This window comes from Alnus glutinosa, chromosome 8 (genome assembly GCF_958979055.1).
Source record: "Alnus glutinosa chromosome 8, dhAlnGlut1.1, whole genome shotgun sequence".
NCBI classification, from domain to species: Eukaryota; Viridiplantae; Streptophyta; class Magnoliopsida; order Fagales; family Betulaceae; genus Alnus; species Alnus glutinosa.
The window spans coordinates 19,606,370-19,630,554 of record NC_084893.1 but is presented as its reverse complement, the minus strand read 5'-3'; the positions used below and the strand labels follow the sequence as shown (position 1 = coordinate 19,630,554).

At 37.8% G+C, this 24,185-nt stretch overlaps 1 protein-coding gene across 1 annotated transcript; it reads right to left on the bottom strand.

Annotated features, from left to right (window-relative positions):
• Positions 1–4,796: 4,796 nt before the first annotated feature.
• LOC133875221 (uncharacterized) lies at positions 4,797–20,090 on the bottom strand. The gene is made up of 7 exons (XM_062313265.1): positions 19,207–20,090; positions 13,495–13,734; positions 8,772–8,861; positions 7,748–7,897; positions 7,463–7,587; positions 5,924–6,053; positions 4,797–5,120 (listed from the first exon to the last, which is right to left on the bottom strand). The coding sequence occupies exons 1-7, from the start codon at positions 19,765–19,767 to the stop codon at positions 4,995–4,997; spliced, it is 1,422 nt and encodes a 473-aa protein (XP_062169249.1). The 5' UTR covers positions 19,768–20,090; the 3' UTR covers positions 4,797–4,994.
• Between the last annotated feature and the right edge of the window lie 4,095 nt (positions 20,091–24,185).

Below are 24,185 nucleotides of genomic sequence, written 5' to 3'. Positions count from 1 at the left end.
TCCTCAACCAAAAAATTCCGACTCTCTTGTGAAGAAGACACATCCCGATCTGAAAATTATTTTGGATGCGGTGGACTTTGTTGTCCTGAAACACCGTTGGCAATGGAAACAGGTGGCCGACGTAGAGGATGCAGCGGCTGAAGCGGAAACGTCGAAATGTCGATGTCGCCGGAGCCGAGCCGGACAGAGAACCGGTTGCTCGAGAGGCCGAGCGGACAGGCCAGTACCTCGACACGGATCCGGTGGAAGGCCGACCAGCCGCGATGGGCGGAGGGAGCGTCGGCGGGGGAGGCCCTGTTCTCTCGACGAGTCCATTTCTGAAACTTGCCAAGACGAAGGTGAAACCGTGAAACGAAGAATCTGGAAGCAAGAAAGAAGAGCAGAATATGGAAACTAGCAAAACGGTGCGCTGAGAGGGAAATGACTTAGTGGAGTGGAAGGGTAGTTTCGGAAAGTGACTGCAAGCCGTCGAACTCAGTAGAAGCTCCTGGAAATTGAATGGGCTTAGGCACCCCTCATATCTTTGCTACGAGTCAAGGGATAAGCAGCTACAGTTGGTGGAATGGGTTGGATGTGGGCTAGCTTGGCTTTTTCTTGGCTTTCATTTTTGGGCTGGCAGTAACTTTTTCTAGGCTTTCATTTTTTCCCTCAGAGCGTTGACTGGGTGCTTGGAGGGGTCGGTATTGTAATGGGTATATTAGTAGTATATGGGCTGGGTTATTAGTAGTGGGTTGAATAAGTTTGGCCCATTCTAATTAATGGAGTCTTTAGATAAGGGGTATGTCTATATAAGGCCTAATAGAGGAATGATAGGATTATGAAAATGAGATTAGTCACTATGTGATTGGAGATTTGCACTCTCAAATAGTCAAATGTGCTTGGAGACCGGCCCTCTCGAATGTGGCTCAATTAATACAATTTCTTCCTTGTTCTTTCATAATTCCTCAATTTCTTTTATTTTCCATTTCTATTTCCAATTTCAATTACAATTCAGCAAATACAATCCCTAGAATTTCCTATCAACCAGAAAATCTGTTACACAAATTCAGTGAAGGGCTGGAGCCAACAGCCAGCTTGAAGGTGAAACTAGAACAGAGAGCAGAATATGAACATGGTGCAGTGCGGGTATACCTCAAGCTTGAATCTGAGCTGCTAGCTGGAGGAGAACATTATTTGAATGGGCAAGTATTATCTCATTCTTGACACAGTTGGTGTTTGGTCAATCCTAGCCTTTTGTAGACCTATAATTGTCCCCAGAGGAAGGCCAAGGATTGGATCTACTAGAAATTTTCTCCTTGATCAATCATTATCTTTCGGCTGGTACAGAAGCAGCTGAAGGGACGGCTTAAAAGGATTTTGATGAGAATGGTAACACAACAGAAGATCAGCCAATGTCACCACGTTTAATCTAAATAGGCGATGGGTTCATCCCTTATTTATAAAGTCTACAAAAAAAAAAAAAAAAAATCTAATCCTTTTCCTTTGGGTTTTTTAAGTTTATTTTGGAACTTTGAAGAACTTTACTTACAACTCTCCGATCTTTCATCACTTTTGAAATAAGGTACCAAAGCTTTCAAAATTGTCAATTTAGAGTATCTGTCTTTCAATTTTTTTCAATTTTAACCCTTTATTAAAATTTTTCATTAAATCTTATCAAAATTTTCAAAATACCTCCTTTTTTTTTAGGGAAAAAAAATTGCAAAGATTTAAGTGTTGGTCAAAATTTAACGGGATTTGCAAAAATACTCATACCAAAATATTTTAAAAAAAATTATAATTTTTTTAAAAAACAAAACGCATGAGTATTTTGAGAATTTTGTTAGGATTTAACGAAAAGTTGAAATTGAAAAAAATTGAAAGATAGATACTTTAAATTGAAACTTTTTAAAATTTGAGTACCTTATTTCAAAAGTGATGAAAGATCAAGAGTTATAAGTAAAGTTTTCCCTTAAAACTTCAATATGATACCAAAAAAAAACAGTAATGTTACACTCACTCATACTTCTCCACCCTTAGGTGGCTTTTTAAAACCATTATTAGATTAAAATTCAATAAAGATCCATATCAAAGCTAATAGTGGTTTCAAAAGCCACCTAAGGATGTGGAGAAATGGGTGTGGAAAAGTGGGAGAGTGTGTAGCATTACTCAAAAAAGAATCTTCATACTATAATAATATAGACATTAGTTAGTAAGAGTAATGATACTTTTCACACCCATTTTACACATGCTAACTTGACGTGTTTTAAGTGACTTTTTTTTTTCTTTAAATTGTTTAAAATAAAAAAAAAAAAAAATCACTTAAAACACATTATATTAATCCGTATAAAATAGATGTAATAAATGGGCGTAGCAATACTCATTATCTAAATCTGGGAAGATCAAGATTGTAACCCAATATTTTTCAAACCTCCAACCAAAAATAAACTAGGGAAAGACAAAACATGCATTAAAAAGATGTAAATACAAAGAAACAGAGGATATGGGTGTAATTTACATAGACACGTGGAATGGGCTTATTGATATAGTTTGAAACGGGAGGGTTTGAAGGTCCTAGTCGTTCAAGTGGGGCCAACTAACGGGTTGTTTGTGTTAAGCAACAGCACCGCCTCTTCCTCTCTCATTCCAGGCCGGTGGGGTGGTCAAACTACCCATTTGTTCGGTTTTTAATTTTTAAATTTTTAGGTTTTAGCTTTTATTCGTGAATAGTTTTTAGCATTTGAGCAACAAAAACGAATTCTGTAAAATTTGCCAAACGCACCCTCAAAAACTTCAATCCAAGAGAGGCTGGATTCTTTTTAAGAGATGTTGGTTCGATGTTAGATCGTTTTACAGTAACTTAATTTTCTACGATAAGACTACGTTTCTTTGGAGGTGTATTTGGCAAAGTAAGACTGATTTGAGAGTGACATTATTTGCTTGGACGGTGACGTTTAAGAATATTCTCACTACAAATAACCTAAAGAAGCAACATATCATAATAGTAGATTGGTGTAAACGCGAAAAAAAAGTGGAGAGTCTATTAATAATGTCTAAAAGCATATCCAGCAAAACTATCTAAAACCAAAACTTACTAATTTTTCTAAGTATACTCTAATACATTCTCTATTATGTTCTCTACTTTTTTAAAAAAATATTATATTTTGTTCTCTATGTTTTTATCATATTCTTCCAAAGAATTTACTTCTCTCCAACCCTAAACGGGTTCCAACTTCCGACTAAAGCAGGACTTACCTCTTTCAAATGGGTCATGGTCTTGCTCTGTTCCTCTCCTCTTATATTTTAACACCTTCCACCACTTTGTCATTCTAACATCTCTGACCATAATAGTTAAAGTAGCTATTGAAAAAGTACAGCTCTTTATTTTAGCTAATAATTTCTTTATATTCTCTCCAACAGATTCTTTATTCTACTCTCTACTTGCATTTAAATATTATTTTGTATAAAAAAAAGTGTGAAAGAAATGGGGAGAGAGCTATTCACACTAGAAGAAAAAATAAATTCTATTTTATCTATTCTGCTGGAGACGAAAAATGGCTCATAATAGTCAAATTTGACTATTATGAATCATTTACCTATTCTGTTGCAGATGTTCTGAAATCTGAAGAGCATCTCTAACAACAATAGTCAAAATAACTATTAAAAAAATACAAATTTCTTCTTAGCTACTGCTTTTTATATATACAGTCTAGTAGATTCTCTATTCTACTTTGATCTCTATCCTATATAAATATTATTTTTTTAATATTTTTTTTTTATTGTTTTCTTTTCTTTTCTTCCTCTCTCTCGTCTCTCTCCTCATCTCTCACAATTTTGGCAAGGGCATTGATGAGTCTAGGGATTTCATCGTCTGCTTCCATTTCATCCATTAACGGAGTTCTTATGAATTTGATCGGCGAGCAGAGAACTTGCATCAAACAATACGAACCAATAGAACTATAGAAGTCAAGGCTCCAAACGTATGTAGGAGTCGTAGGACCCATGAACACCAATCCCACAAACACATTCTCATTGAGTCAAAAAGTATAGATTCAAGAAAAAGATTACAAATCTGATAAAAAAAAAAAAAAAAAAAAAAAAACCTTGATAATAGTCAAATTTAACTATTTTGAACCATTTGATAGCCTACTGAAAATGCTATACATAGGCCCTTTTGCCTATACATTATCACACTACAAATTTTTTTATTATTATTTTCTCTCTTCCTTTCCTTCTTTAACACTCTCTCTCCATCTTTCTTTCACTTTCTCCTACACAAATAATATTTAAAGAAACTAAAGAATGGAAGAAAATTTGTTTGGATGTATATAGAAAAATGAATGGTTAAAATAGAAATTTATACTTTTTCATTAACTGTTTTGACTACTCTTGCTAGAGATGGAACTGGATCCTCTCAGTTGAGAGGAACTGAAGAAAAGCCAATTAGTTATAGAACTATATAAAATTATAAAAATACCCTCATGTATAATTAACCAGCTCCTCTCCAGTTGAAACTCAACCACGGAGGATCCTTTTGCACTAGAGATGGTCTCCATAGCTAATTTGTTGCAGAGCAAAAACTCTTCATAATAGCTACGTACATATAGCTAATATGAAAAGTTTGGCTATATTGCTGGAGATACTCTCACCGTACAATTGCTTGTAATTATGTAATACTATTTTCAGCCTCTTCGGGATAGGTTAGGTCATGCCTGGAAGAATTGTATTCCTGATTTTCAATATATTTGTTCTTTTTCTGGATGTGTTTATCTTCTATTACTTCTTATGCACCTCAATAGCCAAAAAAAAAAAAAAAAAGGTTCAAGCCAAATGAAATAAACTACAAAAGACAAACATACATATTAAAGAGTTCCGAACACAGCAAACAAAAGGAATCGATGTAATTGACTGACCTAAACAGACATTCAAATATTCACATGTGGTATTATATGTTTTTCGAGCTTGAGACTAATGACTTATATACACTTCGATTGCAAATTATGCAGCGGGTCAAACAATTAAAATTCAATGCCACAATTTATCTGAACAGAGAAGGAAGGTCGACCAACACTGGAAAGAGGAGTATCAACTCTCACAACTATCCCAGAATTCCCAACATTTCCATTCCACTTTGACCTACCAAGCTGCATAGCATATACGCCACAAGAAGGGGGAAATCAAATTCAAATATACTGGAAATTTAAAAGAAAAAAAAAAAATTGAAGAACAATATCATTACTCAATAAAGGTCCAATTTATAAGGTTCACAGAGAAGTAAAAGCTGACTGGCCATCATAAAAAGGACTAGCATTTAGCCAAGAATCAATAACATTACAGTAACTACATTACTGTCTCAATGACAAGAATTATTCTCAATTAATAAGTTAAGGAAATAATATTATATTGATCATTATAAGATTTATATCTTATGCAAGTCAAGTACTAAATTCCTTCTGAAATCAACAATTCAATAGTAGAGGTGAAAGAAAAGGAATCTGAACCAAAAACCCCAACATAACTCAATTCAAATATGTAGTACTAGAAGAATTGGAAGTGTATTCTATAGGCCTAAGCAAGTTCCAAGATCAGTATTAAGCAAGGAAAAGATAAACCTGTACACGTCATATACTTTACCAAAATCATGATATCTTATTGGTGATTATAGACCATCATATAAGATCCCAATTAATAGTACATACCTCAACATCACTGTTAAGAAACATTTTTTTAAGTAAAACATTATAGGTCCATCACTTTGCCAGTCAATAATATATTTAACTACTAAGTTCATTAACATTTTATGAAAATTATTCTCTTCAAATACTAAATCAAATTTACAACGCAAAACTTCAGAAAAGCAGAGGTGTTTTAGTTTTTGCAATTGTAGGTGAAATCTTATCCCCTTAATCAACATGGATGGCGAGCTACTGTGAAGGCAATGACTTACAGAGATGGACGCAAATGCAGAAGGATGTGTCACGAATGCACATCCAAATATCAGACTCAGTTGCTCCTTCACCGAATGAATAAGTTCCGCCCGCAACCCAGGACTGGTTCCACCAAAAGTGGGGCATAAACTGACCATGGTAAAGTTTAACAAGAAACATGTGAGCACCAAAGTTTCAAGCAAAAAGAATACAAGATGGAAGCAAAGGCATACCACTGATGATTTTGCGAAAACCGCCTACATATATAATCAATGTGCAGTGAACAAACCAAAATGGAAAAGAGAAATATGTAATCTGAAGACATAAGCAAACTGGCAATGTAAAACAGGAAATGAGAACATGGCTAACTTTAAGCTGGTCATGTAGCTTGGAACCAAAATGGTGGGTTTTCTTTTTTAATTGCATCCGATTGCGGCTTTATCTCTTCCTGGTAGAGCGTTAGCAGAAGGGCTCTCATTTGGATCTAAGATTATCTTGATAGGAGTATTCATGTGACGCTTAAAAAAAAGGCTAGATGGATAAATTACACCAACCTCCCTCGGGGTTTAGGAAAATGACAGGAACTCGCCTTCTATTTTCAGAAACATGCCCCCTGAGGCTGCTAATGGCTTACACTGCTAACGGAATAATAATAAAAATATATTTCTGCAAATATATGAACACCTTTTTAATATGACTAACTTGCCCTTGGGTTAGCCCTTGCACACATGCTTGAAGAAGACATCATGACCTGGAATCTTTCAGTCTTTGCTTCTTCCTCTCTTGCACCGGCTACAGAGATTTTTATCATTTTTTACATTGAAAAACATCTATTTTTTCTGATTTCCTTGTCATCTAACCAGTACAGTTAGTAATCATCACCTGAAATTACTTTTGATGGAAAACTAATTTTAAGAAAGACTACACTGTCACAATTTCTAACCACATGAGAGCATAAGCATGTCATAATGCTGTATCGATTATATGGATCAAGAATCTTAACGTACAATGTTTTTTTTTTCTGAAAATAGAAGGCAATTCCCTAATATTTCCCTCAACCTCGTGGGAGTTTGTTGTAATTTACCTTTACATAGAGTATTATATGGAAATACATTTCCTTGGACAACCATAAATGAAATATTTACTTTTAAAGATAAAAAAGCATGAAAAGTAACCTTCATACTGTACACTGTCCATCAATAAATAATAGCCTAAAATGCACTCACACCTCACCGAACTTTCATTAAGTTTCACTAAAACACCCTTAACCTAAATTTCACCGATTTTACTCAAACTTTTAAAGGGTCCAAATCAACCACTCTGTTAGTCTGCCATTCAAATTGCCAATGGCTCATGTGATAATCACGGGAAATTACACAAATCCTAACAATGTTGACTTGCACCTTCTTGAAAGTTTAGAGGTATAAAATTGACTAAAATTTAGTTTAGGGGGTGTTAGTGTAACTCAATGAAAGAACAGGAGGTGCTAATGCATTTTAGCCTAATACTAAATTACCTTTCCTACCCTCAATTAAAATAGGCAATGCATTTAATCTAACCTGAATTGGATGGTTGGCCTCACCATGAGACCAGATCTCTGCCAAGCCAAGGCTTGTGCAAGACCAAATGTAAATGACTTGTCAGGCCATTGAACCATCGGTGTGATGCGTGTTCCCCACTTATTCTGGAAAAAAAAAAATTCAAATAGTAAATCTTAGGTCCATTCACATACACGCCAATGTAGACTCATTAGTGAATTGTGTCAGAATCCACTTTAGATTCATTGAGAACATAATTTCACTAAGATTATTTTTCCGTAGCTTGTTACAAGTTCGCAATCTCACCTTGCAAGAAAAGCTGAATCTCATTTCTCCTGGATATTGACCCTGAGCTTGTAGAAGGCCCCCACAAATAGGTAGGAAAGCACTTGTAGTAAGCCCCTCACCAGATACATAGGTCAATTGCCCATTTGGAAACTGTAAATCTACAAATGACTGGGTAGAGAGAGAGAAGAGGAGAAGAAAATTGTATCAGAAACTTCACCCCAACAAGCTGACAATAAGACATGTTTCTTCAACTCTACTCATATCTTCATATTTTATTAGAATACTGCTATAACTACTCAAGACAGCTACAACTACAGAAATTGAATTTCAAACAATATGAGGGAGTTCATTCATGCCTTCACTAAGTCAATCAGTACTTGGTAAGTAGTGGATCTCCAAGAAATTTAAGTCATTAAATTTTTGCTGGTGAAAATTCATTTTCAAAAGAATAAAAATGATAGCATAACAATCAATACTTCAAGCATTGGCTCTCAAATAACATTACCCAGCATACTTTCCATGCAAATGTATACTAAACGATTGTCCTGAACTCCAATATCATTTTTCTAATTTATTTGCTTCGACTATTTGTGTAGAACGGTAGGACTTCAGAAGTTAACTATGACCAGTGGTACTTCTTTTGTTTTCTATCTTAACACTTATTAACTGATTCTAAATTCTATGAAAGGTTGTTTTTAGTTATCATAACTCTCATTCTAGCCCCTCAGTTGGCTCAGGATGTAATGGTAGGGTAAGGTTGAGTTGAGTCTTGAGTTCAATCATGCAGAGCAAAAGACTAAATGCTCTTCGCTGGACCTCTCAATTTCAATTTGATGCAAGGCCAGCCAGAAAGCAGGACCATCCAAATCCTATGAATAAAAAGGAAGCATCAATGGTAAATGAACTGAACATATAAATCCATTGAAAATTAAATTCATAACAGCTAAACTGTCCAAAATCTAGCCCTGTGAAGGAGGCATCAAAAAATAGATAATTTTGAACATATTAACTACAGTGTTCTCGTAGAAGTCATTTAACTTACACAAGCTAAGGGATTGAGGCAGAGCATTGACATTAACAGCCACCTTCTATGCTTTGACCACACAGCTGGACAAAGTGAGTGCATTCCGTTCTGAAGAATAAACAGACAAATATATAAGTACAAACCAAGGGAGAGACAAATTTGGAGAAGCATCTAAAAGATGAAACACCATCATATGGCAATTTTAGTCACGATAATTACAATAGAGTAACGATTCAAAGGGAAAAACAACGTAATCTTAGAGGGAACAGGATGCCACTGAATCTCTCATTATCATACATGGCACCAATACTTGAGTTCTTGGAGATAATGCAGCTTCACATGATGCGCTGCCCAGTCAGTATCACAAAATGAATTGTACTTTTGAAAGAAGTAACGATTCAAACAAGTGTTCTGGCCAACATCATTTAAAGAACATATTTCTAGTTAAGAATACAAGTTTCACACATTCTGTAGGAGGTGATTTGGTGGCTGTGGTAACGTTACATAAAATAATGTTTTCCCCCTTTTTAGAAGTAATAAATTGCATTAGACAAGTGAGAAGGGGTGCATCCCTAGTACAAAGGATGAATACAAGAGAAACACCCAACAAAAAGTTCAAAAAACTTAATGTTCAAAAAAAAAATTAGTAGAGAGAACTCAAGAACAAAAAAAATTAGTAGAGAGAACATTTCACCCCTCAAAAGTACACCACATTATACACAAAGGAATTGCTTTCCAAATTCCACGGCTACAGTGTAATTTTTTACCTATTTTATCAAGTTCACACATAAAGTTACAGTTAGAGCTCTTTTCTTAGCTTTTTCATAATCTTTTTCTTTTCTTTTCTTTTCATTGTGGCAACTTAGAATTTTAAGTTCCAGACAACAAGAGGTGGTTTAACTGCATTAAAAGTGCAGAGAAACTATTAATCAATTAAACATCCTCATTCTTTTTGACTCTTCTGTAGAAATATGAATCCATTTTAACACTAAGATGCCAGTGTACTATGTTATGAAGGTTATTAAAGAAGAGGAGCCGTAGACATGTCAACTAGTATCATCATAATCATCAAAACAGGGATGGGACTTGGGCTTAAGCAAAGGCTAGGTAAGAGAAGTTGGGCAACAAAGTCCAACAAATTTATCAAAATCTAAAATCTGCCACTTGGCATGAACAAATTTTACCAGCTGGCCACGTCATGTTCCAGGAAAGATTCCAAAATTTTACCACCATGGATGTATTACAATGTTTGACCATTCACAAACAAACCAAAGCTTGTAATAAGGAGCTTAGCTTGCAATAAGAGGTTTTTCTTCTTTCTCATTTCATGATATTTTGGATCTTAGTTTTCTTTTTCCTTTCTTTTTGTGACCTCTTATATATTTCCCGTATACTAAGGCTACAACCTTTTCTTTTCTTTTTAATACTGCCAGCTCCAAATAGGGCTTACTACCAAAACAATTCTGGCATTATGGCAAAGAGGTCAGATGACTTTGGCGGAAAGAAGGAATTGAATGGTATTGTTGAATCAGGATAACATATCTTCTTCTGGCACGGAACATAGACATATAGCATCTTATGATCATAGACAGGGAGCGTTTGGGCAAATTTCTCCGAATATTTGAAGGCATAACCAGATTCAATATCATTTAAAAGTCATTTTATCACCATGGAAGTCAAAACCATAGAGAAAGCAGAAAAGCAGACACCCACAAAGTGACAAAAATGCCACCCTAATGAAAATGACAATGGGATATAAAAATTCTATATCGAAGTAAAGGCTAACATATCAACCCACAAACTAAAGGGCCACCTAATGTAAATTTTCTGAGTATATTAGGCAAGGCATCATTAAGAAGTTAATCGAGAATGGCATATTTGGCAACATTGGAGAATGTCTGAACATATACATGGATAAAAAAAAGATTAGCAGACATACAAATTCATAGCTGCAATTATTTATCTATCCCTTTGTCAGTGGTTGTAACATTGTCCTACATGCAACGGGAACTAGCAAATGGGAAGTCATACTCAGGTACTTAATATCAAATAAAATTCTTTTCCTAGGCCAAGTAAACCTAATAGAGAAGGGGAAAAGAAAAGTATGGTCATTGGATGGGTATTTTCATGCCAAAATCCTCCTTCCAGAAGCTTGTAACGATGGGCCAAACAATTGTTATGGCCAAAAACAAAACAATGGGTCAAGCAGTTTCTCATTGAAAACTATGTGAAGGAGAATCCATTACCACATGATAGAAGCAATCCTTAACTGCAAGCAGCCTAATACTAAAACTTCAAAAAACAAAAATTACTAAGATTAAAAAAAATACAAATTTGGTGAACGGTTCCTCTACAGGCTTCTTTAGCAGTTCTCGTGGCTTAAGGAAAGGGGACCCTTTGTCCCCTTTTATCCCCTTTGGTGTTTGCTCTAGTGATGGAGGCATTGGGTAGGACGATTTCAGCAACGGTGAGTGGAGGTTTGTTGTCTGATTTCTCTATGGGACTGGGGTTGATATCTCTCATCTTCCTTTTGCTGATGACACTTTGATTTTCTGTGGAGCCGACCCAAATCATCTTGGCAATTTACGAAGCTTGTTTTTCTTATTTGAAGCTGTGTCTGGTTTGAAGACAAACTTAGCCAAGTCATAATTGGTTCTGGTGGGAAGTGTTGATAATGTGGCTGGGTTGGCTTAGATTTTGGGATGTGGGGTTGAATCCCTGCCTTTGAAGTATCTCGGTCTTCCTTTGGGAGCTTTCTTTAAAGCCAAGCATATATGGGACGGTGTTATCGAGAAGATAGAACGTCAGTTGGCTAGTTGGAAACGATTGTATCTGTCCAAGGGTGGTATGATTACCCTTATCAAGAGCATCATTTCTAACCTACCTATGTACTTCATGTCCCTCATTCCTCTACCTTCGAGTGTTGCAAACTGTATTGAAAAGCTCCAACGTGATTTCTTATGGGGTGGGCTTCGAAACGAGTTCAAATATCACTTGGTGAGTTGGCAGAAGGTGTGTACGCCAATCTCTGAGGGAAGGTTAGGGATTAGGAATCTTTTGAGGTTCAATCATGCTCTCTTAAGTAAATGGCTTTGGCGATACAGGATTGAGAGAGAGGCTTAGTGGAGAGCGATGGTGAATTCTAAATATTGAAGTTCGTGGGGAGGGTGGTGTTCTAGTGAGCCTGTTGGGGTGTATGGAATGAGTTTATGGAAAAATATTAGTAAAGGCTGGGGGAAGGTCTGTAGTCACACCAGATTTAAAGTAGGTGATGCTCCAAGGTTAGATTTTGGCATGACCTGCGGTGTGGGGATGACTCTAAAGGATGCATTCCCAATTTTATTTGATATTGCTTGCGCAAAGGATGCTCCTATTGAGGCTCACATAGAACTTTCAAGAGGTGACATTCAGTAGAACATGAGCTTTGCTAGATCGGCTCAGGATTGGAAGTGGATGCCATTGTCTCGTTTTATAGGTTGTTGTATTTAGTAAGATTGAGACATGAAGGGATTGACAGGTTATGGTGGGTCCCTTCCAAAAGAGGGTTGTTTGGTGTTAAATCTTTCTACAATGTCTTAGGTTGTCTTGATAGTTTTCGTTTTCCTTAGAAAAGTGTTTGGAGGAGTAAAGTCTGATTGAATGTAGCCTTTTTTGTGTGGTCGGCAGCCCTAGGAAAGATCCTTACCATTAACAAACTCTGTCATGATGGATTGGTGTGTTATGTACAAAAAGAATGGAGAGTCTGCAGATCACCTTTTTCTTTATTGTAAAGTTGCTTGTGCCATTTGGAATGTCTTCTTCAAACGTTTCGGGTTATCTAGGGTTATGCCGAGACAAGTTGTTAATTTGTTTACTTGTTGGTGGACTGCCAACAGCACTCGAAGTGCCATTGTTTGGAAGATGATGCCTTTGTGCCTTTTGTGATATCTATAGCAAGAGAGAAACGATAGGTGTTTTGAGAACCGCAAGAGGTCTTTGGAGGAGTTGCAATCTTTTTTCTTAAACACCTTGTACCTTTGGACAATTGCTTATGTTTCTCTTTTAGTAATTAGTTCTCATGAATTCCTTGTTCTTTTTGCCCCTTCTACCTAGGCGGCTTCTCTTGTATACTTCACGTGTACATAGGAGTGTCTTACGCTTTTAATGATATTTCAATTACTTATAAATAAATAAATAAATAAAATAACAAAGTATGTTTTGTAGTAAGTGATAAATATTTTGTTAGAATCAAGTCCCAGGTTGTATACAAGAGGTCCACCTAAAAATTACAATCTAAAAATTTAATAGATCAGGAAAATCCAAAAAAGAGGAAGAGGAGACAATCTAAAAGGCAGCAATCCAGTCATATGATCTCAGAATATGGATTTCAGCTCTATCCTGTAGTAGGTATAGAGAGCTTACCAATACAAAGCCCAAGAATATTAGCTTATCTTCTACCCTGTCACAGACATTCAAACTTGTTGCTTTTATATTTATACACCTTATGCAGTTACTTATGCACTCCATGAGTCTTAAAACAAAACATAAAGAAAGTAGGGTGAAAGCTCAGGGAAGTATTTGAATCATTTGGGAAGGAACTACAAAAGGCTGACAACTCGGGATATCTCAGGAGGCTGATTCTCATTAGATCTCCATGAGACAGCATTCTAGCATGAAGTTTATGTGACCTTGTTCAAATATAATTGATGAACTGAGTCATCCATATAACAAAATAATGTAGGACAACTAAAGGTCATCATACCTTCCTATCGTAGCCATACCAAAGTAAATGCTGCTTTGACAAATGGACCGGCAAAAGAAGCGTTGTATCACGAACAAAGAGTACTGGACCAAGTTGGACAAGGAAGAGAGATGAACTCTCATTTCCAGATGTAGAGCTGCCCTGTGACGCCTCTACTCTCCATAAATCTCCCCTTGCAACCAAAGAACTTTCTACGTCATGTGTTCTGCTGTCATAGGTTGATGTAATATTAATGATCCCCTGCATCAAAAAAAAATGAAACAGTCATCAAATTTTTAAATAAAAAAATACGGTGATCAAATTCAAAAACAGTTGCATGCATCCCTCCTACCATTTACATCAGATAAAAAGCTCACAAATGAGACTGCTACAACAAACAATCTTTCGAAATGGGACTCTAGTTGTTAGATATCTAATCAAACCATCACTGGAATTCAGATCTCATTCAAAAACGAAAGAGGTTCTAATCATAGACAAGACCAGTAGCCATGCAGGATGGTCATAATAAATTTTACAAGTAGTTTCAGATGTAAATGAAATTCTAATGGCCATTTCTCAGGGAATTGAAATAATCAGGATTGTTTAAAACATCCTTTCTATTGCCTAGAATATATCACCTGACTAAATCTTGTGGAGAAATATTGATTTACTTTTCCATGGGAGGTAAAACATCCTTTCTATTGCCTAGAATATATCACTTGACTAAATCTTGTGGAGAAATATTGATTTACTTTTCCATGGGAGGTAGTCCGCAAAACAACTGCACATGAAAGAAAGCTTTTACAAAATGGCAATAGGACTTTATTAAATCAATGGAAAACTCAAATTCTAGTATTAACATAATAGCACACCAAACAATGCCAAAAAACTACCTAATCAAATGTGCTCAAAAGGTAATTGCCTGCTTATCTATATGATAATCTCCAGATGACAAAAGATTTTCCTGAAGGGAAACAAAGAACAAACGAATGAAAGATCAATCAACTAACTAAAAGTTCCATCCACCTTTTTTTTTATATGGGTAATAAAAGAAATAGCATTAAAAAAGCGTAAAAGCGTCCCTAAGCATACAGGTAGTAAACAAGATGGACACCCCAAAACAAAAGAAAAACAAAAAACAAAGGAAGAACACCCCAAAAAAACCCAAAAGACAGAACAAATGCTGCATTAAACCCCCAACCTCTTGCCTCTAACCTGACTAGAACCCGCACCCCTAGCATCGAAATTGATCGAGCATTCTAAATTCTTGACCTCTCTTTTCCTTTTTTTCTCAGGAGCAGAGACAAAGTGCTGCCCCTCATCAACTAAAGTCAAGAAATCCAAAAACCCCTTCTCAGTCCCCTGGAAAGAAATTCCCATCGTGCGAAAACACAACCTAACAACTTGCACTACCCTGTGGCATACAACAACCCCTCCCTCATGATAATCCCTTTTCGAATATTCACCCACCTCGAAGACCCAAGAAGACTGCTGGTCCCTCCAAGACATACCAAGTAAAAACTAGGGAGAACACCCATACACCGAGAAGAATGGCCTCGGTGAAAACAAAACCAACTGAAAAGGGAGAGGGAAGCCCAACACCACCAGACGAGGGCTGGCCTAGCGCCGTCGAGGACTGGTCCACAGCCCCGATAGGGGGCTGAGAAGGAACACCCAAAGATTGTGCTATCGGAACATTGATCGCCGCCACAGCCTCAACAATCAGAGAAGCGTCCACCTGTGCTACACTACCTTTCTTTGCTTTTCGGTAATATCTCTGCACCTGCTTGGAATCTAAAGGGTAGATGGGAGCCCGCACTCTGACATCACCGAACAAGACAAGCGGCTCTGAAAACTTCTCCACTACGACCGCCGGAGATGAAAGCTTCGGTGGAGAGGAAGAGGCGTGCACAGAAGACACTAGGAACTCAACTGACGAACAGCCCAAAGCTTTTGGCACCAAAGAAGAAGAACCAACAGTGACCACCGAAGATGCCGAGCCTAAAATCGTACCCAGACTCGAGCTCAAACCCACAGAAAATGCGTTGAAACCATAAACCGGATCAAGACCCGACTTAGTGGAATTTTTCGAATAGGGCCTACAACCCACCCTACTGGACCCGACCCTTAAACGCATCCAGCCCAACCCAAAACAACTCTTAAGCAACTGGCCCAATCCATTCCTACCCATTCTCCGCTTCAGCCCAGAAGAAAAATACAAGCCCAATTTAGCCCTATGCCCACAATCCCAAACTAGCCACGCTTCAAAAATATTAAGAAACTTCCTGAAAACCCCAAACTTCTGCATTGATGCGTCAACTTCAAGCTCACGTCATCCACCGCAACCCTCTTCTTCTTGGAGCACGCCAAATTGCACCCTCTAGAATCTCGAATCCTAGAGACATCAGCTTGAAGGTCTTTACCCAAAGGACCAAAAGAGAACCTCTCCATTGTGAAGCAATCCACCGCTTGCCAGATCGTCTCCAGCTCCCGACCCAGTGGAATGATCTTCTCCACCTTGCACCAGACCATCGTCGCCGTCTGAACCAGAGGCCCACCATCTAAGACAGTAGCCGGCGAGCACACCACCTCAACGAACGACAAAAAGCTCGCGACCTTACCCAAACTCTTCCCCACAGAGCGCCACTAGAAGATGAAGACACCACCGTGGTTTAAAAAAAGGCCAACACTTTGCTCAACTCCCCAGAAACACGACTCCAACCCCACCCGTCACGACCTTTAGGAAACAAAATCATTCCTCTCCGAACACCCACAGCATACACCGCCACCTCCAAGAACCGGTCGGATCTATTCCCACCTCTCCGAACAATGGTCACCTTTGAGCCCTCCCTGAATGAGTTAACGAAATCCTCAGAACCAAGATTTCGCAACACCTCTTCCACTATCGACAGCAACTGAGCAACGCAACGCGCGCCCACAGAACCCATCCTGAGAAACCATTCCTCTTTTCCACCACCCTCAACCCAACAGACCCTTTCACCACCGAGAAGATGAAAGATTTAGCTTCCACAAAGAACCAGCTCTCCATACCCAACCGCACACGACAACCCCCGAAGGGGTCTGCAGCAGCCGCGCCGCTCACATGGTTGATATCCAAAGTGACCCAAGCTTCCCAGAATTAACAGACGAGAAACTAACCAAAACCAGAACCTAGGCCACTATCCAAAGTCTCCTAAGCAACTATTGGTGCGACTAGCCTTGGATAAAAAAAAGTTGAAAGTTGCCGGAGAGTTGTGGTCGTTTCCAGCGAGGTTTGGCAGTCGCCGACACATTTCCCAATTTACTTGTGGTCTACAAATCTTTCTGTGACATTCAAGTTATTCAACTCCATTAATAGCCACAGCTGGTTCTATAGCATATGCCATAATGAAGTTCAGGAAAGTATTCAAGCACTACTATTGGGAGCGAATTAGAGTAAGCTACAGATTAATTGAAATTCTACCAAGGATTGTAGGAAAAAGATTTTCAAGAAAACTTCATATCTAGAGAGCTGTTTGGATACTTTAATGTATGGACACTATTCAAACTAGCAATCAGATTATAATCAAACAGAAACTCGAAGAATGAAAAAAAGTTAAGGATAGAAAGAATTCATGCAGTAGAAGATGACACTTTAGGGAACCAGGCTCAGTAAATTAAACACTCCAAATACCATGAATCAAACGTTGAACTCGCTATTACAACACGTGAGGTGTAGACAGTATAATACTTTCTTGGTAGGCAAAAACCTTTCAGTGAAAAGACTGGCCAATTTAAAAAACCATGTTAGGTTAGACTTCGATCAAAATAGAACCAATCCAGTAAACACCTAATCAAATAACTAGAAACCCGAGAATCAAAACTAGCACTCTCAAACCCTCATTCCCATCTTTGCATCACCATTATTGCACCTGCAATATAAATTATATCACTCCACACAGCAACAGGACAATCTACATAAAACCAACCTTGTTTATCCTGGTCTCAAAAAGCTCTTAACTCTTTGAAATTCAATTATTCCTATTCCTTCAATTCATGATCAATCTTTCACCCATCAACATCCTTGTTTTTACTAAGCTAATTATATAAACATTGTCTTGTTAACTGTCAAACATTTTTTACTCCATGGCATGGCCGTCACTTTTAGCCATCTTACACAAATCACCACTAATTTGGAAAGAAATTTTCAATCACACAACACCCAGAAGCGTTTATACCACATCATGCATCCCACTTATCTTAGCAAACACTTCAATCTTCCCCTCCTGAACAAAGTAACAGCTTCTTGCTACATCATGATCATCATTTTTCACTGTCCATTTATTTTTACTTCTATTTTTACTTAATTTACATAATTCTTGTGTTAGTCATTTTCATTTTGAGACTTAATTTACAAACTCTTATCTTTTTATGACTAAAATCCTAGCATTTTCAACCCCCCTTGCCCTTCTCCACTTTGTTTTTATAAGTAATTGGGAGGTGGATTCCATTTCTTCGTTCTTCAATCTATTGTATTCCATCAGATAGAGGTGGGCAAGAAATGCTTTGTTGGACCCTTTCCAAGAAAGGGTTGTTTGAAGCCAGATCTTTCTTCTTTTTTTATAAGCCCTTACTTCCTCATGATATTACTAATTTCCCTAGAAGGGGTATTTGGCAGAATAAGCCTCCCTCGAAAGTGGCTTTCTTTGCTTGGAAGGCCGCTCTAAGGAAGATCCTCACCATGAATAATTTAACAAAGCGACATTTCATAGTGATGGGATGTCGCATGTGTAAGAAGAGTGAGCAACTGCTAATCATCTTTTGCTTCATCGCGAGATAGCCATGGCCTTATGGAATTTCATCTTTGATCTTTTCGGGATAAAGTGGGTAATGCCTTGACGAGTGGTGGAGTTGGAGAGGACAATTTGGTAGTCATCAAAGTGTGGAAGTGTGGAAGATGATTTCGTCTTGCTCAATGTGGTGTATTTGGAAGAAAACAAAATGATCATCTGTTTGAAGTCTGTGAGAAGTCGGTAGTGAAGGTCTTTTTCTTCAAAACCCTTTACCACTGGACGGCTGCCTGTGGTTGTCTTCATATTTCTTGATCTTTTATTTTTTTTTGCTTGTTATGTGTATCTCTTGTATACTTCTTGTGTACCTGAGTTATACCCCTTTACGCTTTTAATAAAATTTGATTACTTTTTTCTAAAAAAAAAAATCATAAAGAAAACACCGACTTACAGTTCTGTCACTTCATTGCATCCAATCATGACTGCATATTTGGCTGGAGCACGTCTAAAGTAAAGAAGTTTGGAGTTGGCTTAAGTTATTGTTCAAGGTCTGTACAGGTCAGTCTTCCGGTTGATGCTCACGAGTCACAACACCATGGCTAATTTCTTATCTTAAAGCAACATTACTGTCAATTAGCACATATTGCCATTTTACATTGCAAAGTGGGAGGTCCAGAAACTAGAGTAGGCTTAATTGTGAGACACAGTCCGACCGAAGGGAACGAATTGTGACATACACCATTAAAAGAGCGTAATCAACTTCTTTCTTCCTCACCAAAATCCACTTAAGGGCTGCCTAATCTATCTCACTTCATCATTTCCAAGATATTCAATACCTTCACAAGCATTATATCAATATAAAACTTCTAATTTTTATTGGCTCTTAGCACTTGAAAATGTCACAAGCACAACCATTGCATAAAACAATGAATGAATTCAACTAAATAGCTTTAAAAACTCTTACCTGCGGTCTACCCAGAAGTCCTGCCGTCCTCAGATTAAACCCGGCAACTTCATCATCCAGCGACCCATCAGCACTACTATCATTCTCCGCAAATCCCAAGTCCCTCAGCCGCGCCGATAACAACCCAAAATCCCCTTGCCCAGTCACACCCACATCACTCCTCAGCCTACTCCCCTCCACATCCACCTGCATCACCGCCACTGCGTTCTCCTCTGTCCGAAACGGCACCGGAAGCCTCCTGAAAAGCTGCTGAACTAACCCATTCAAGCCCGCCCCGAAGTCCGCCCCGGCCTGCCCTATCCTATTCCCGATATCTATAATCGCTGATACTCCATTAATCCCCGAGCTATCGGCCACCAATCCGAAATCTCTTCTCCCGAAACTCTGACTCGGGAATTCGAGGTCGAAGAGCTTCGAGTTCTGGGGATTGGGCCACGGAAACGAGGGAGGGCTCATGTGAGACTGGATCAAGCCCGTGAATCCCTGCGCGAGCCGGTCCGCCAAGTCCTGACCGTGCCGCTGCACCTCCTCCCATGCCTCGAACGACCTCTCCACCGACATTCGTCGCAGAATACAACCTTTTCCCTTCTCTCTGGTCGCTCACACCCTCTTAATCCAAGCTAAAATTGATGTTCGAAACAGTGGATTTAGGGTTTTTGAGTGACAGAGCTCACAGGAACTGTAAAATTTGGGGGCTGAAATTAGGGTTTAGATCTCTCTAGAATTTGAAAGCGTGATTGGATTGGGAGAATCTGAGAATCTGAGGTTTAAACGGAGAGAATGGAATGGCAGGCGTTGCACAGAGAGAGAGAGAGAGAGAGACGATAGCCTACGTACGCCGGTGAAATGCGCACGTGGTTGGAGTCGACGCCACGTAAGCGGTAAATACTGTGGGCCGTGGCTCGGAGGATAGAGATTTTATTGCAGGGAGTGCAGGCGTCACGGGTGGTGAAGAAACGTGCAGTCACAACCAATGATATTTAAGGTGCGCTCCATTCGAATTTTTTTTCTTTTTCATTATAATACTCTGTCTCTTGATTATAATCAACCTATGAAGTACTGCTTTATTCGCTAATCAAATCGAAACATAGTTGCTACTTTTTTTTTTTCTTATGTGGACAAAAATTAACTGCAAATCCTTCTAATAGGCTACCAGTCCTCAAACTATCCCTCGCTAGGGATGCTCTTAAGGATTGATGACTAAATTCCATTTGTAAATCTAATTTATGCAGTATTTAGATCTTTCAAATCTCCATCCCTTGCTTGTTGTCTTTCAATTGGAGCAAGATGGCATTGAGGGGATAATAATTGCATGTATTTAATACACATGTTTGTGTAAGAAAAACATTATTCATACATGTATTAGTAGATTATGCTCCACCAACTGTGGCTTTCATGCTTGAACTTATTAGTTTGGTTATGACCTCTGTGTTTATAGTAATTGATGAAGGGAAGAGTGGGGTTTATATGTAATATGCACCGTGTACATGTAATATCTCATATTTTATGATAAGGGTGTCTTAAATAAAATTTAAGACTCATGGTGATCAATTCACACTTTTAATCGCTCGATCAATTTTTATTTACTTATCATTATTAAGTCACTCGATCAATTTTATGATCGATCGATCTATTTTATTCGTTACACATTTGCTTGATCGACTATAAAGTCGCTCGATCGATATTATTTTGATAATTGCATATTTATGTATCACATATTCTTATTTGATAATAGGCAAACTTAAATATTTTGTGAATTAGTTGGAATAATAATATCTCTAATAGTATTATATGAGAATATTTGTAAAATAATATTATTAAATATTTATTGTACATAATATTATTTTGGCATAATATTATTTGGTATAATAATATTATCAGTATAATAATGTTATTCAAAAATTAACATCAATTATGAAACGAACTGGACTCAAAATGGATTTAAAATTACACCCTAGTGAGTTATTAAATGAGAAATGCCTTATATAAAAATAATTATGATTAATAGTAATTAGATTTTACTAATGAGTAACTCTAGTTAACCTAATTAGATAAAAGTCAACTATAGATTAGTTAGATATTTTTAAAGGTTAATTAAAATTAATCTAATTAAGGTAAATTTAACTAGGAATTAATTCGATATTTTACTTTAAACTCATTTTAATTTTAACTGCGGTAAAAATTAACCACAATTTACAAAGCTTATAAAATTCACCCTCAATTCCTTCGTTAATCTCGCACCTCTTAGTGAAATTCACTGAGTTTCTTCTTCCTTTTCTCTTCTTTTCTTTTTCTTCTCCAGGCTTCTTCTTTTTTCTTTTATTTTTCTCTTATTTCCTCTTTTATGTTCTTCATCTGAAACAGAGAGAGAGACAGTGACGGTGAGAGTGAAAGAGAGAATCATCCCCTTCCTCTTCCTGATTCTCCCTTTTCCTCCTTTTCTCTTTTCTTCCTCTTCCTCTTGTTCTTTCTCTTCCCTTTTCCATTCAAGTCTCTAATCAAGAGGCGATTATAAGGAGAAGGGAGAGCTAGAAAGTGAGGGAGACAGAGAGGGGAAGATGAGGGAAATTCAAAGATAAGAACGAGAGATTGAGTGAGTTTGAGAGAGAAAATCTGAAAGTAAGAGACTTAATTCCCCTCTTCCTTTCTTCCCGATCCTTCTATTTTCTTCTTCTTCGTTCTATTCGTCTCTTCTCAAACACAGAGGGACCGTGAGAGAAAGAGACACAAAGAGAGGCCGATCAGGAGACAGATGAAGATGGAGAGCCAGGGGAGGGTCAGACCACCAGAGGTTCGATTTCCAGTGGTCGTTGCTCGTGCAACCGATGGGGACCCGAGAAACCGACGGAGGAGAGGACCCAGAACCCGGAACCTATCAAATCTGAGAGACCCAAACCCATGGGTCATTGCCATTGACGGTTTTAGTGGCGACTTCCAACGATCCGAGGTGTTTCCAACGACTGTCCGTAGGAGTTCCAGTCGCGAGTTTTTCGGTGAAATTCTCTGTAATTGAACAAAAATTTCCAAAGTGAGTAAATCTTTTATTTTAGTTTAATTTAGTGTTTATCCTTACTGATTGTTGGATCCTTTTAGTTATTTGTGACTGGACCAATTATTGTGGTGTTAGATGTTTTCTTGATTGGCTGGACAATATTTGGGTTGTGAGTTTTCCGGCTGAAGTGGTGTCCCCTGTCTCAGCCATTCGTGTGTGTGTGTGCATGGGTGAAGCTTAGTTGTGTATCCCTGTTTTTATGTAGCCAAATACCCCTATTTTAAATTATGATTTTTGGGTATATTTTGAAGATGAGTGTGTGTGTGTGTGTTTTGGAGAGGTTGGCCGTGTGATTGTTGGTTGGGTATGAACTAATTTTGGATATTACCCAGTTGCTTGGTATTTGGACTATTGGGTTTAATGTTTTGAATAGAACCGTGTAGTTTAAGGCTCAAGAGTCCCCTATTTCGGCTAAGGCCATCTCCAGCAGTTAGAGTTAAAATAGTTATCCAAAAAGCCTCAATCTCTACTTTAACCACTGGTTTTCTTAAAATCACTCAAACAATAATCTCTATTCCACACTTCATTTTCTTTAAATAATATTTTTTTATTGTTTTATTTTCTTTCTCTCCCTCCTCCCTCTCTCTCTCTCTCTCTCTCCGGTCACTCCTCCTCACCAGTGGGTTCACCAGAATTCCACACGCAATCAACTTCCAGCCAAAACACTCTCCAGTCACTCCTCCTCGCCGGTGGGTTCACTAGAATTCCACACCCAATTAACTTCTGGCCAAAACAATAACAAACACCGATTATCTCTAGAACTTATCAAACCCAAATTCACAAATCCAACAAGAGATTCACACACACACACACACACGGCCGGAAGTTCACAACACAGCCAACACACACACAACCAAAATTACTAATGCCACTACAGAGAACACACCAAATCGCCCAACTAAGGAAGAATCCACAGAAAATCTCATTTCGCCGGAAATCACCCTTCAACCGTTGGAAGATGACCCGCGACCCGAAATCGGCCCCTCTACTCGCTGGAAATCGGCGCCTCTCCTCAGTCGACCCACCTTCTCAGATCTCCTTCTCTTCGGTTCTTCTCCTTCCTTCTTCGTCGAACCCTAAGCAGGGAAGTGGGGGACATGCGGGATTGAAAGAGAGGGATTGCAGATGAGAAGTGAGCGAGCGAGAGAGAGAGAGAGAGAGAGAGGCTGAAGTGGGGAGATGGTGAGAGAAAGAAAAAAATATAATATAAAATAAAATAACCAATGAACAGTGAATAGCCAATAGTGGCTATTCACTGTTGATGAAGTTAAGAAAAAAATTAAGATGACTATTCTGTTGGATGAAGAAAAAGAGGCAAAAATAGTCAAATTTGACTTTTTGGTTAAAATAGAGCTTCTGTTAGAGATGGCCTAAGAGTGGATGCTTTAGTTATATTTTAGAATTGAGTATTTATTGATGGGTTTTATCTGCTAGTTGTGTGTTAGCTTGTTATTTCTTCGGCTAAGGTATTATCATTTGGTTTTATTGCTTAAAATAGTGTGATGCTTAAATTGAGGGTTAATGGATTTTAATGAGATTTGACTAACTGATTATGTAACAGGAGAAGTGTCAGTTTAATACATAGCTGTAATATTGGATTTAAGCTATTTTAGTAGCATGGTGTTTTGGGTACTTTGACCGGTTATGTAATGTTTTAGTGTTTTGCTTTTCGCCAAATGGTTGGATCATAAAAAGAGTTTAGATGTTATTACTAGGAATTAATATTAAGACAAAAACATATCATGTTAAGTGAAATAAGCAATATTCTTGGAGTGGAGATGTTAACACTATGTGTATAAATGTATTTATTGCAGAGAATGACTTAAGAGACTGCACAAAGGGTTGTAAGTATCTTTATACTTACTGAGGGCGATGCTGGTGATTTTTCCATACTATTATGTTTACTGCTTTATTTAATTTGGCTGTG